The sequence below is a fragment of the Microtus ochrogaster genome, chromosome 18 (genome assembly GCF_000317375.1).
Source record: "Microtus ochrogaster isolate Prairie Vole_2 chromosome 18, MicOch1.0, whole genome shotgun sequence".
Taxonomy (NCBI): domain Eukaryota; kingdom Metazoa; phylum Chordata; class Mammalia; order Rodentia; family Cricetidae; genus Microtus; species Microtus ochrogaster.
In genome coordinates, this window is record NC_022020.1 from 13636300 (window position 1) to 13646795 (window position 10496).

The 10496-nt window shown below is 40.0% G+C and overlaps 1 protein-coding gene across 4 annotated transcripts in view; it reads right to left on the minus strand.

Moving 5' to 3' along the window:
• The window catches only part of Nol4 (nucleolar protein 4), a 363650-nt gene extending 354248 nt beyond the window's left edge, over positions 1 to 9402 (minus strand). For 2 of the 4 annotated variants that reach the window (XM_026783520.1, XM_026783518.1), the window contains exon 1: positions 9123 to 9402. In XM_026783520.1, coding sequence (XP_026639321.1) covers positions 9123 to 9386 — 264 coding nt within the window. In that variant the 5' untranslated portion in view covers positions 9387 to 9402. Of the gene's footprint in view, positions 1 to 7950; positions 8018 to 9122 lie in introns of those variants that run through there. The other 2 variants (XM_026783519.1, XM_026783521.1) reach the window with 2 other exon arrangements.
• Positions 9403 to 10496: the final 1094 nt, after the last annotated feature.

Here is a 10496-nt window from a genome sequence, read left to right on the forward strand (position 1 = left end):
TGCGCCACCACCGCCCGGCCACAATTTTTTTAATTTTAAATATACATATTCTTCCCTTCCCCCATGTTCTTCAGATCCTCTCTCCCTACTGACCCACCCTACTTGAAATTTTTCTCAAAATGAAAAATAAATGAATAAGTAAAAAACAAATCAACACCCCAATCAAGAAAGCAAAAGAAAACAATGCCCAAAGTGAAACAAAGAATGAAACATCAAAGCAAAACCAAATAAAAGCACACAAAAACTGTGGAGTCCATTATATGTTGGTCAACTACTTCTGACCTTAAAGCCAGTCCTGAAGAGGCTGATATACCCAAGGTCACTTCATGGAGAAAACTGATTTCTTCCTTCGATCAGGTATAAATGACAGTTCAGGTATTAACCTTTACTCAAGTGGCTAGGTTTTCATTCATTCATTCTAAAAAATATAGCAACATAAAATATATATAAGTATGCATAGGTTCTGCCTTGCCCACATTCAAAGGGATGAGATTATACAAGGGTGGGCCATATTTGGGAATTGTCTTAAATTTTTCCTGTCAGAATTCACAAAAATTGGCGACCCATAGGACTTTCCATTGCATGGACAGAATAATAAGAAATCAAGATAAGAAAAAAAAAAAAAGCTCATGAACTTATTTAAATTGTTGCCTGAAACCACAAACTCCATGTTTAAGAGATAGATAAGGCTATTTTTCTAACATCTGCCATCAACAGATAATTTTCAAGTCAAAATTTCGATGTATCACAAACTGACTTGACACAATCTGTTTTTTCTAAGTCAAATGGATTTCTATTTTAAATATTTTATTAGAATTAATAACAATCTGATATATGTATAACCAGGCTCAATTACTCAGCGACAAGAAGCTATTGAATTGTATTGATGTGAAACCTAATAATTATTTTATTACCTATAATGTTATTTCAAACAGTATGTTGAAATGTGTGACTTTAATGTTTTACTCATTTAATTTATATTATTAATGCTCATATAAACCATGAAAAACATCCAAATCTACGTGAGTGCTGGCATTCTTACTGTAACATTTTGGGCAACCATCATTCCTTGCAGAATAAAATCTAAACTAATGTAAGCACTAGAAGGCCTCCTAGTCTCACACCAGCTGATGTTTATAACATCAGCTCTACTGTAGCCTACTGTTTAGGTGTTTGAGATTGTGTGGCATCCCTTAAAAACACCCTGAAGTTATTTCTCCAACGGTGTAGCCATCAAGTGTGCACTAGTGTTTTATGTATGCCATGAATCTGCAAGACTGTGGTTAATACTCTAATTTTTAAGTACAGAGGCACCCCTTATACAGCAGAAGGGCAAAGTATGAATTACAGTGTTCAATGGTAAGGTAATTATAAACTAAGGATAAGAATAACTGGTATATGTAAAAACTGGCACATGTGTGTCTAAGGCAGTGTGAGAGGTAATTTGTAAGGAATAAAATACTGAAACTTAAGTGTACAGACAAACAGACAGACTTAAAACTCATCTCTATATATTCATGTTTTAGTAAATTTTACAATGTGTTAAATATTAGTATAGGATATTAATCTACAATCACTAGTGTTGGAGGAATATTCTAGATTTTTAGCCATTGTAGTGTCTTAATTAAATATTTATCTTAATATTTAAATACATATCTTAATTCAAGGATTGTGGAACATACAACTGAGTGATTCTGACAAATCCATCTTAATTTAAACCTTAATTTATTAAGAAAGTGGTAGCACCATGGGGCTACTGTGAAGATTAAAAGTGACATTCCATTTAAATAAATTTTTCAATAACTTACCCAAAGAACTTTATAAGCATAAAGTATCAATATAGTATTATCATCAATCACATTAAAAATGATATATGATCTCTGAAACTTTTTGAAGATATTTTATTTTTATTTATGTGCAAATGTGTACGTGGGGGAGGGATGCATATAAGTTCAGTTCCTCCAGAGGCTAGAGGCCAGAAGAGGACTTGTGATCCCTTGGGTCTGGTATTACAGGTGCTTTTGAGCTGCCCATGGTGGGGCTAGGAACTGAATCCAGGTCCTCTGCAAGAACAGTATATGCTTCTTTTACTGATCATCTCTCTAGCCCCAACACTGAAGAACTCTTGAGAGAAAATAAAGTCAATAGTTGGCCATTCTTTAAGATGGCCTTAAAGAGCGCTCATATTTGTGACTATAGATTGAACTGAAAAAGGCTATGACTGACACTGAAAATAGTTGCTAGTAACCCAAAAGTAATAATAATAACATAATTATTACTATCAGATGATCCCACAGTCAAATATCTTCATATTTATTTTAAAATTTGTTTCTTTAATATTCGGGTATTACAATTTTATATCAGTGGTATTCACTGTAACCAAGAAATGGGAGCAGCCAGCATAGTCATTAGAATCATGCTTAAACAAACCATGGTTGTACACCTTCAATGGAATATTATTCAAGTGTGAAAAGAAAGAAAATTCTGTACTATATTGCAGCATGGGTGAATCCTGAATACCTTGCCTTAAGCACAATGAGTCAGTTACAAAAAGACAAATTTAGGAGTTAGAGGGGAAATAAAAGGGAAATGAATATACAGAATATAAGAAATGTTTCAAACACACACACATACACACAAATGTGAATATAGTTAACGGTAATTATCATACAACTAAAATGATAAAGACTTTCAATTTCAGTTGGGCAGTGGTGGCACATGCCTTTAATCCCAGCACTAGAAAGGCAGAGGCAGGCAGATCTTTATGAATTTGGGGCCAGCCTGATCTAAAAGAGCTAGTTTCAGGACAGGCTCCAAAGCCACAGAGAAACCCTGTCTATAAAAAACAAAACAAAGAAGACTTTCAATTTCATATATTTTAATAATTAGTTGAGTAGATGGGCAGATAGACAAACATATAAGTATAGAGAAAGGAGAAAAGATTCCTTTCATATGGACATAAATAGGAATGTCTGGCCATACAACTAGTAAACAAGGTTTATTCCTTTCGTAATGAGCACAAACCAAATACCACATTAGTCAGGTTATGGTTGAGTTTGAATCTCTATCTTCAAAACAGCTTTGGAGAAATGACCAAATCACCAAACAACTGGAGCATCCTATAGTGCATACTGCTGGTGAGAATCTGAGAGCTACAAGACCTAGGAGTCAGTGGCAGGAATGGAACACGATCCTCAAGAACTGACAAAAGAAAGCAAACCCACCATGCCACACAGACTTTTAGCTTATATGAAAAAGTCAACTGTGTTTCTATACATGGGGGAAAATGAGAATTTAAATAGAGAATCCAGTTTATAGAAACTAGAATGGGGCAGGATATGAAGAAAAATGTCATCTGGTCTATTTTCAACTGTCATGCTTTGAAATATCTTGGTGGAAATACAACAGTAGAACATATAACACAGCAATCTTCAAAAAACTCAGACAACGCATGAGTGTGATCACCTATAAAAATATAGGGAAATAGAGTTCAAACACATCTTAGAGAAATGATTTAATTACAGTGACGAAGAAGCATACAACTTATGAAACTGGGAAAATTATATTTTCCTCATAACAAAACACAAGAGATATCTGTAAAGTTCTGTTGGAAAACAGGAAGAACCTATTATTAAATTGTTATCTAGGTGTAGAGGCCAAGAAAGAATATTTCCAATTAGCACAAGCCTTAAAGAACACACCACAAAGCCATTCATTAGGGAAAAAATGATAGGTAGATTTAAGAAAAATTAGTGATAAAGAAAACTAGGTAAAAATACATGAGATAGTTTTAGACATAAGCAAAGAAAAACATTGTGAGAGCCAAATTCTATAACATAAATATGAAAACCTTGACAGCACATACAGAACTACACTATATAATAAATATTTTATATGAAACACATAATAAATCTAACCTAATAAATGTAGTATAAACCAGGAGCCAAGTGACAAGGAGCTAAGAGGAAAGGAAAATCTTCCTGCCTTTTATAATGGGAGAAAGTTTATAATGACATAGTCAATTGTAATTTTCACATAAAGAACAAAGTAATTCAACCACTTGGTTTTTCTTATTTTTTTTCTCTTAATTTTTGTTTATTAGCATTTTTTATTTCATACATTTTGTTACATTTTGGTAACATTGTATATTTAACTTGAATAAGCATAACATTGCAAATCCAGTTTGGTGATATTATGTCTGTCTCTCTTTATACAACTATTAATCAGTATATCTAAACTGCTTTTGCTATATGCATTCTTAGAGACAACAAAGTAATTGGCTGATGGTGATAGTTGCCTAGAAGGGACAACCCTGCTTCCTGCAACTAGTTTCCATTATTTTTATATTGGCATACAGAGATTTTGAAAAAAGAATGGACCTAAACCACAGTGGATTGATTCATCTTGATCATTCTTATTTAGACAATACTAGTAGAAGTCTTAGCAAACACAATAGCACTGGGGGAAATATCTATGTGATCCTAACACAAAACTGAAGGTCTTGAGAGTTCTGCTGCATATCTCAGGTTCCGCTTCCTCACCTTTTCCATCTTGTGCAGTGAGTCTACAAAATAAAATCCTGAAGCAAAGTATTCAGATGGCAGAGGAAGAAATAGGTAATTACTACTGTCGACAGCCCTCCCATTGTATTTACTATTAAGATGATAAAGAATGGATGTAAAAGTTAAGAGTTATTTTCTTAGGGTCCTCATCTGGGGATTGTCTTCACATAGTCCTTATACGCAGAGGTGTTTAGATCTAAGTGTCCTGCCATTTGACACTCACACAAGTGGCCTTCACTGAAGGTCCCCACTGTCTTAGAGCTTACACTGACACTGAACAAGAAAGATCATAGATGGTTGTTTCTCAGGACAATGCCACAAGGAACTACTGAGGATGTTCCATAAGCAGCATTGCTGGCATTATTTCTGGACCCTACTTCATTCCCAGAATTGATGTTGTAGATATGATATGTTATTTTGTTGGCTATGTCAGAGGAACCCAGTTCTATCTAAGAATAGATTAACAAAAACATGACCACCTTGATGACTTATGTCTCTTATAGGCACAAAACATAATGGATTGTGAGCACGGTTTCTCCTCTCTGAGATCTGTAGCAAATTCCAGATGATGGTCTAATACATGAGATGTTTCTGAATGCATGCTGTTAGAAGAGGAGAAAGTAGGTGAAGATTCTTTGAAGTTATTATTTCTCTCACCCCAGTTAGAATAAAGGATTTGTGATGCACACCATAGTCAGAGAACTAACAAAATGTTAACTGTTTATGATCTTGTCCATGAATATTCATTGTCATCACTTTGCACTCATCAATTAGTAGTATGCACAGCAAGAACAATGTGAACTCTGAGGCTACAGATTGCAGGATGGAATAAATCATCATTTTTAAATTGCGTCACTAAAGACACTGCATATTCCTTTGTGGAAGAAATTTCATTTTATGCTCCACAGTAAAGTAAATATAGATTAGAGTATAGGGAAGCAAAGCTTACAGCTTGGTTTCTTACCCTACAAACATAGGTCAAGGAACTAGTCTTTGATTTGATTATAGAGTATTCACTGATTTAAAGCTAAAAGAAGGATTGCAAACATGGAATTACTAAATTTCTCATTAATGTTTTATACAATGTAATGAGGTTTTTTTAAAGTACAAGATAGTGCATTAGTCATAATGCAGAAAGAAAGATTATTTTTTATTATTTTTATCTTACCATCCATACTATCAAGTGGAAAAAAATATTGTGGTAATTCAGACTGTGACTGTGTTTCAATTAATGGTTGTCAAAAAACAATGTGTCAATCAGAATCAAAAGCGTCTAAAGAACTATCAAAGTAGTAAAGATAGCAGTCATACTCCTGCTTATTTGATATTGTCTCTGACTGAGTTTGCTACGATCACCGGCAGATATTTGCTGAGGCTTTTTTTTTTTTTTTTTTGGACAGAGCTTTTAATTTTAAAACTGTACTAAGAGCAGTAGCATGAAATCAAACAAAAAATAAGCAGATGGGATGTTAAGCAAACTGCATAAGCGTACACATCCAGGTCCCCGTCCAGACCTAAGATGGCTGAGTTGCAGAATGGGGTTGCTTGGTGACCAACTAGTGTTGTTTCAGCCACTGAGTTATCTAAACATCAGTGATGGAAAGGTCCCCTGGCCAGGAAAAGTATTGAAGGACATACTTATCCTTTCCAGTTGTTGACAGTTTTTATTTTGAATCCGTTTTTGCACGCTCAGTTTTCAGCTTTGGGGTTCGGAGGGCAAGAGCCCCTGCAAAGCGGTGTCTATTCTCTCGAGAAAGTAAGAGGCAAACCCAGATCCTCTAACTATGGGATTGACAGACTGCCTTGTTGCAATTAAATCTATGTAGTGTGTCTAGTCTGTTCTTATGTACCCTCCCAATTGCTATTTGTCTCTCTTTCATTAAATAAAAGTAGTTAATTAGCTCAGGCCTGTCCTCTCCTCTTTCTCTTTTCCTTTTGGCTGCAATAATGACGTCTAATTACCAGCAGCAGTGGAATGACGCAGCATCAGGAGCAAAGCATATCTCACTAAAAGGAAAGCTACCCAATGTCCCTCAGACCTCAAGGAGCTCAGAGTGACTCTCCATCTGCTCAAAAGTACCATTCACGGGCAGTTTTTCATTTCAACCAACGTGTGCAATATACACGCTTGGAATGAAAAGAAAACGTATTTCTTTTTGTATCCGTGTCATGATGATGGCAAATGAATATGTGTGTGTGTGCGTGTGTATATGTGTTTAGGGGAAAATGCATTCAGACATTGGGAAAGAGGATAAAAGGGATATTTTATTTATTTTTTTAACTGGTTGAAACTGTGATTGGCTGCCTCTCAGAGAAGGTGGAGCCTATAATTCTGTGTCAGGAGCAGCAGAAAATTTTTCATAAAGAACAGTAGAAGAGCTCATGAATTAAAATCCTATTCAACATTTCAAAATAGGCTTGAATGGAACACAGAGTGCTTTAAATACTGCACGGAAGTCATTTAACAATATCACCTGGCAGATCGCATTGTCTCCCATTAATATATGGAATCTTTACTGAAAAGAGAAACACGTGCTACGTTATTATCCCCCTGCAGCTGTCACTCTCCATTAGGTGTCTTAGCAGTAATTCTCTAACAACTCCACTTTATTTTTTGACATGAAAATATAAGAGTCACAGCATGTGAATGCTGGTTTGAATAACTCACACCCACGATTATCTAGGTGCCTGCACAACCTTTATACAACTTGTGTTATTTAGAATTTTAATTAGTCTTCAAAGGGACACATATTCTAACACATATAACGGCTATAATCAAATCCATACAAGCATGAACTCACTTGGACCCAAACAGAGAATCTAAATTTAACACAGAAAGAATGAAAAACTGAAAAAACTTTCTGGCTAGCCATGATTATAATATAATCTAATCTAATCTATAATATTGATATATGACCATGTTAAATAGTACTTTAAAAAGATATAACAACATTTTAGTCACTCGGCTAGAATTATAATTCACTCTGCTTAACAATAAATTATTTTTCCTGTCCACTCTTAGCATTAGTCCCCATCCAAGTGAAACAAAGCAATTCGTCTCTGTAACACACTCTGGCTCATGCAGATGTAAAGAAACCTTACTCTAAATGATGCCAAACTGGTCCTTTTCATCCAGCAAGGCAAGCCAGTGCCTCACCAATGTCTTTAGCAGCGCTCTGCGCTACAGGAGAAAGCAAAAGCATCGTTGACATCTATCTCCTGCAAATCTTTCAACAACTGAACCTCAAGAAGAAGGGGGAAAAAACTTTTCTGTGTTTCCAGTCCACCCGTGTTTTCAAATTTTCCAGATAAATTCCAAAAGAAACCTCCATCATCCAAGCAACCATTCCCAAATAATCTTGGGGGAAGCAAAAGCTTCTTTTCAAACCTGAGTGAGTCCTCCAGACGGAGCTTGAAAGTGTCTTTCATTCTCCTGAGAGAAAGCACAGCCTTCTCCTCCAGAAGCCTTCCTTCTAAGATCCTCAGGGAGCTGTGCACTGGGAAATAGTCGCCAGTTAAAAAGGGGGGGGGGAGGATTGGGAGGAAGGAGCAAAGCTCAACGAATCCCCAAGCGAGACAAAAATACAAAGGGTGCCAGATAGCTGCTCCACCCCCATTCTAGGTGAGTACCCATCATGAGGCAGCTAGGTGTTGTACATCTGACCTGATATCTTACTTGTAGACCCCTGTTCCCATCTTCTTGCAAAGGAAGCGGATGCTGCTGAAGCCTCCCAGCCCCACAGGCATCTACGTTTTAGGATGAAATATACCGGTCTCACAGCCGGTTCCTCATTCACTACAGCTTTGTGGATAAAAGACTAGAACCAACCCAGAAAGAGGAACAAACACACCATTTAATCGCGCCCAAACCCATCTCTTTGTTGTGCATTGCCTAGCTGGAAGCTTCAGTGGTGGGAGTGAAGAAGGGAATGGGGGCGGGGAGGAGGAATGTCCAGGATCTTATCTGCCAACCAAACAATCCTGGCTAGGATCTCAGGGGGCTACTAAGGCGCGCGGACTGTCCTGTGTCTCCCCGCTGGCGTTCTCACAACAAAACTCAATAGTGTCCTGGGGAAAGCCCCAAATACACCTCAACCGCAGCATTCGTGCTTTGTGCCAATAAAGAGACACAGTAGCCTATCCATCAGCCTCGTTATCAGAGCGTGTGACTCGGCTTCCAGCCTGGCCTTTAGGTGCCCTGGCGGAAGTAGGACACGCGCCAGGCGCCTAGCGAAGGGCATGGGACAATGGCCTGGCCAGGGAAACACCAGGCACCACCAAACGCGGTGAAGGCAAGCTTCAAGCCCCGTCCCGCAGCGCAGCCCCAAGGCAGGCAGGGCCGCCAGCTCTGCGGGTTCGCTATTGCTTTAAAATAAAGGACCACAAAGACTTTCTAGAAGGGAAATCACGCCCGGCCACTGCGTCTGTGGAGGACTTGGGGAGGGGGTTGGAGGGGGGGGCAAGGAGCCAACAGTGGCTCCAGCATCTCCCTGCCTTCCCCTCTCTCCGCCCTCCCTTCCGGGCTGCTCCAGCAGACAAATAACAGAGAAGGCGGCTCACCGTAGTCTTGACCCGCACGAAGAGCACTTGCTTGGCGCCGCCGCCACCCCCGCGGACCTCATCCGGCTGGCCCAGCTGGAAACCCTTCGATTTGACCCAGAATTTAAATTTGGCATTGTCGGTAGAGCTTGACTCGGAGCCGTTGAGGAGCTGGACGATCCGTTCGTATTTCTTACGGGTCACCGTCTTGGTCTTGCCAGAGTCCCCGTAAGTCCTAAGGCACCAGTCCTGGAACTGGCGGTACATGTCTCGCTCGCTCTCCATGTTCCCCCTGCGCTGCCGTGGGCCGGATGCTCCCAGCGCACTTCGCACCTGTTCACCCCGGGCTCATGAAATATGCAGCCCAGGCCACGATGCAAGGACGCGAGGTCCTGGCCGAGCCGCGGGAGGCTGCCTCCGGTGGGGGGGGGGGGGTAGGACCAGGGAGAGAGGAGGAGGGTCCGGATGGGCACCAGCAATCAATGCCCTGTGCTACCAAGTCTGGTTCTTTCCTAATTGCAAAGGATGTCTCGGACGCTTTTCTGGTGCCCTTAACGGAGGGTCCGTTTAATACTGTGTGATCAGCACCATCCCAACAGCAGCTGGCCCAGAGGAGCTGGGTTTCTGAATAATTAAAATCCCATTCCTTGGTTTATTAAAAATCCCAATATTGACTTGAGGTGGTCCCTAGATGCCTCGCCCCAGGGATGTGTCCAGGGCAGGGCAGGCGGAGCGCAAGACAATCTCCTGGCGCGCGCCCCAGAAGCTTCCCCAGTGGATGGTCCAGGAGCCAGGGCTGCGCCTCTAGCGAAAGCAGCCCTCAGTTGGCTAGCCTCGAAGGGCACACTGGTCCCTGGATTCTCCTCCTTGCTGGGTCCTGCTCAGCCTTGGCCTTCTCCGTGACAGGACTAGAGAAACAGAAAGTTCTTACCTGTCATGTTGGCCAGCCTATCAGATCCCGTTTTACAGGAATTTAAAAGAACACGAAGGTATCCCAAAAATGACTCAATATGCCCTTTCTTCAGATGTATTGGGCTAAATTCCAGCTCGCAGGTAGGTTGTAAGAGTTAGTTTTCAGAAATTGGCCCAATATTCATAGACACCTGACCATAGTTGTCTAGGACGGATGGAGTACCCCAAACAGGAATCCGGTCCGGGGAATGTGGGAGCAGGAAGGCAGGCCGCTGGCTGGGGCTCTCCGGGATAATGACGGTGTCCCCAAGATAAGACCCTCTGGGTTCTGCTGAAGTGGGTACAAGACATGGAAATAAGTTTACCGCACAGAACCTTTTGCGTGAAATTAAAATGCAGAGAGCAGTCGTTCCCCCTCCCTGGGTTATAGTTTGCTGTTCACGCGGGAGGTTTCGGTTGTCTATTTTCCCACTGCCACGTCAT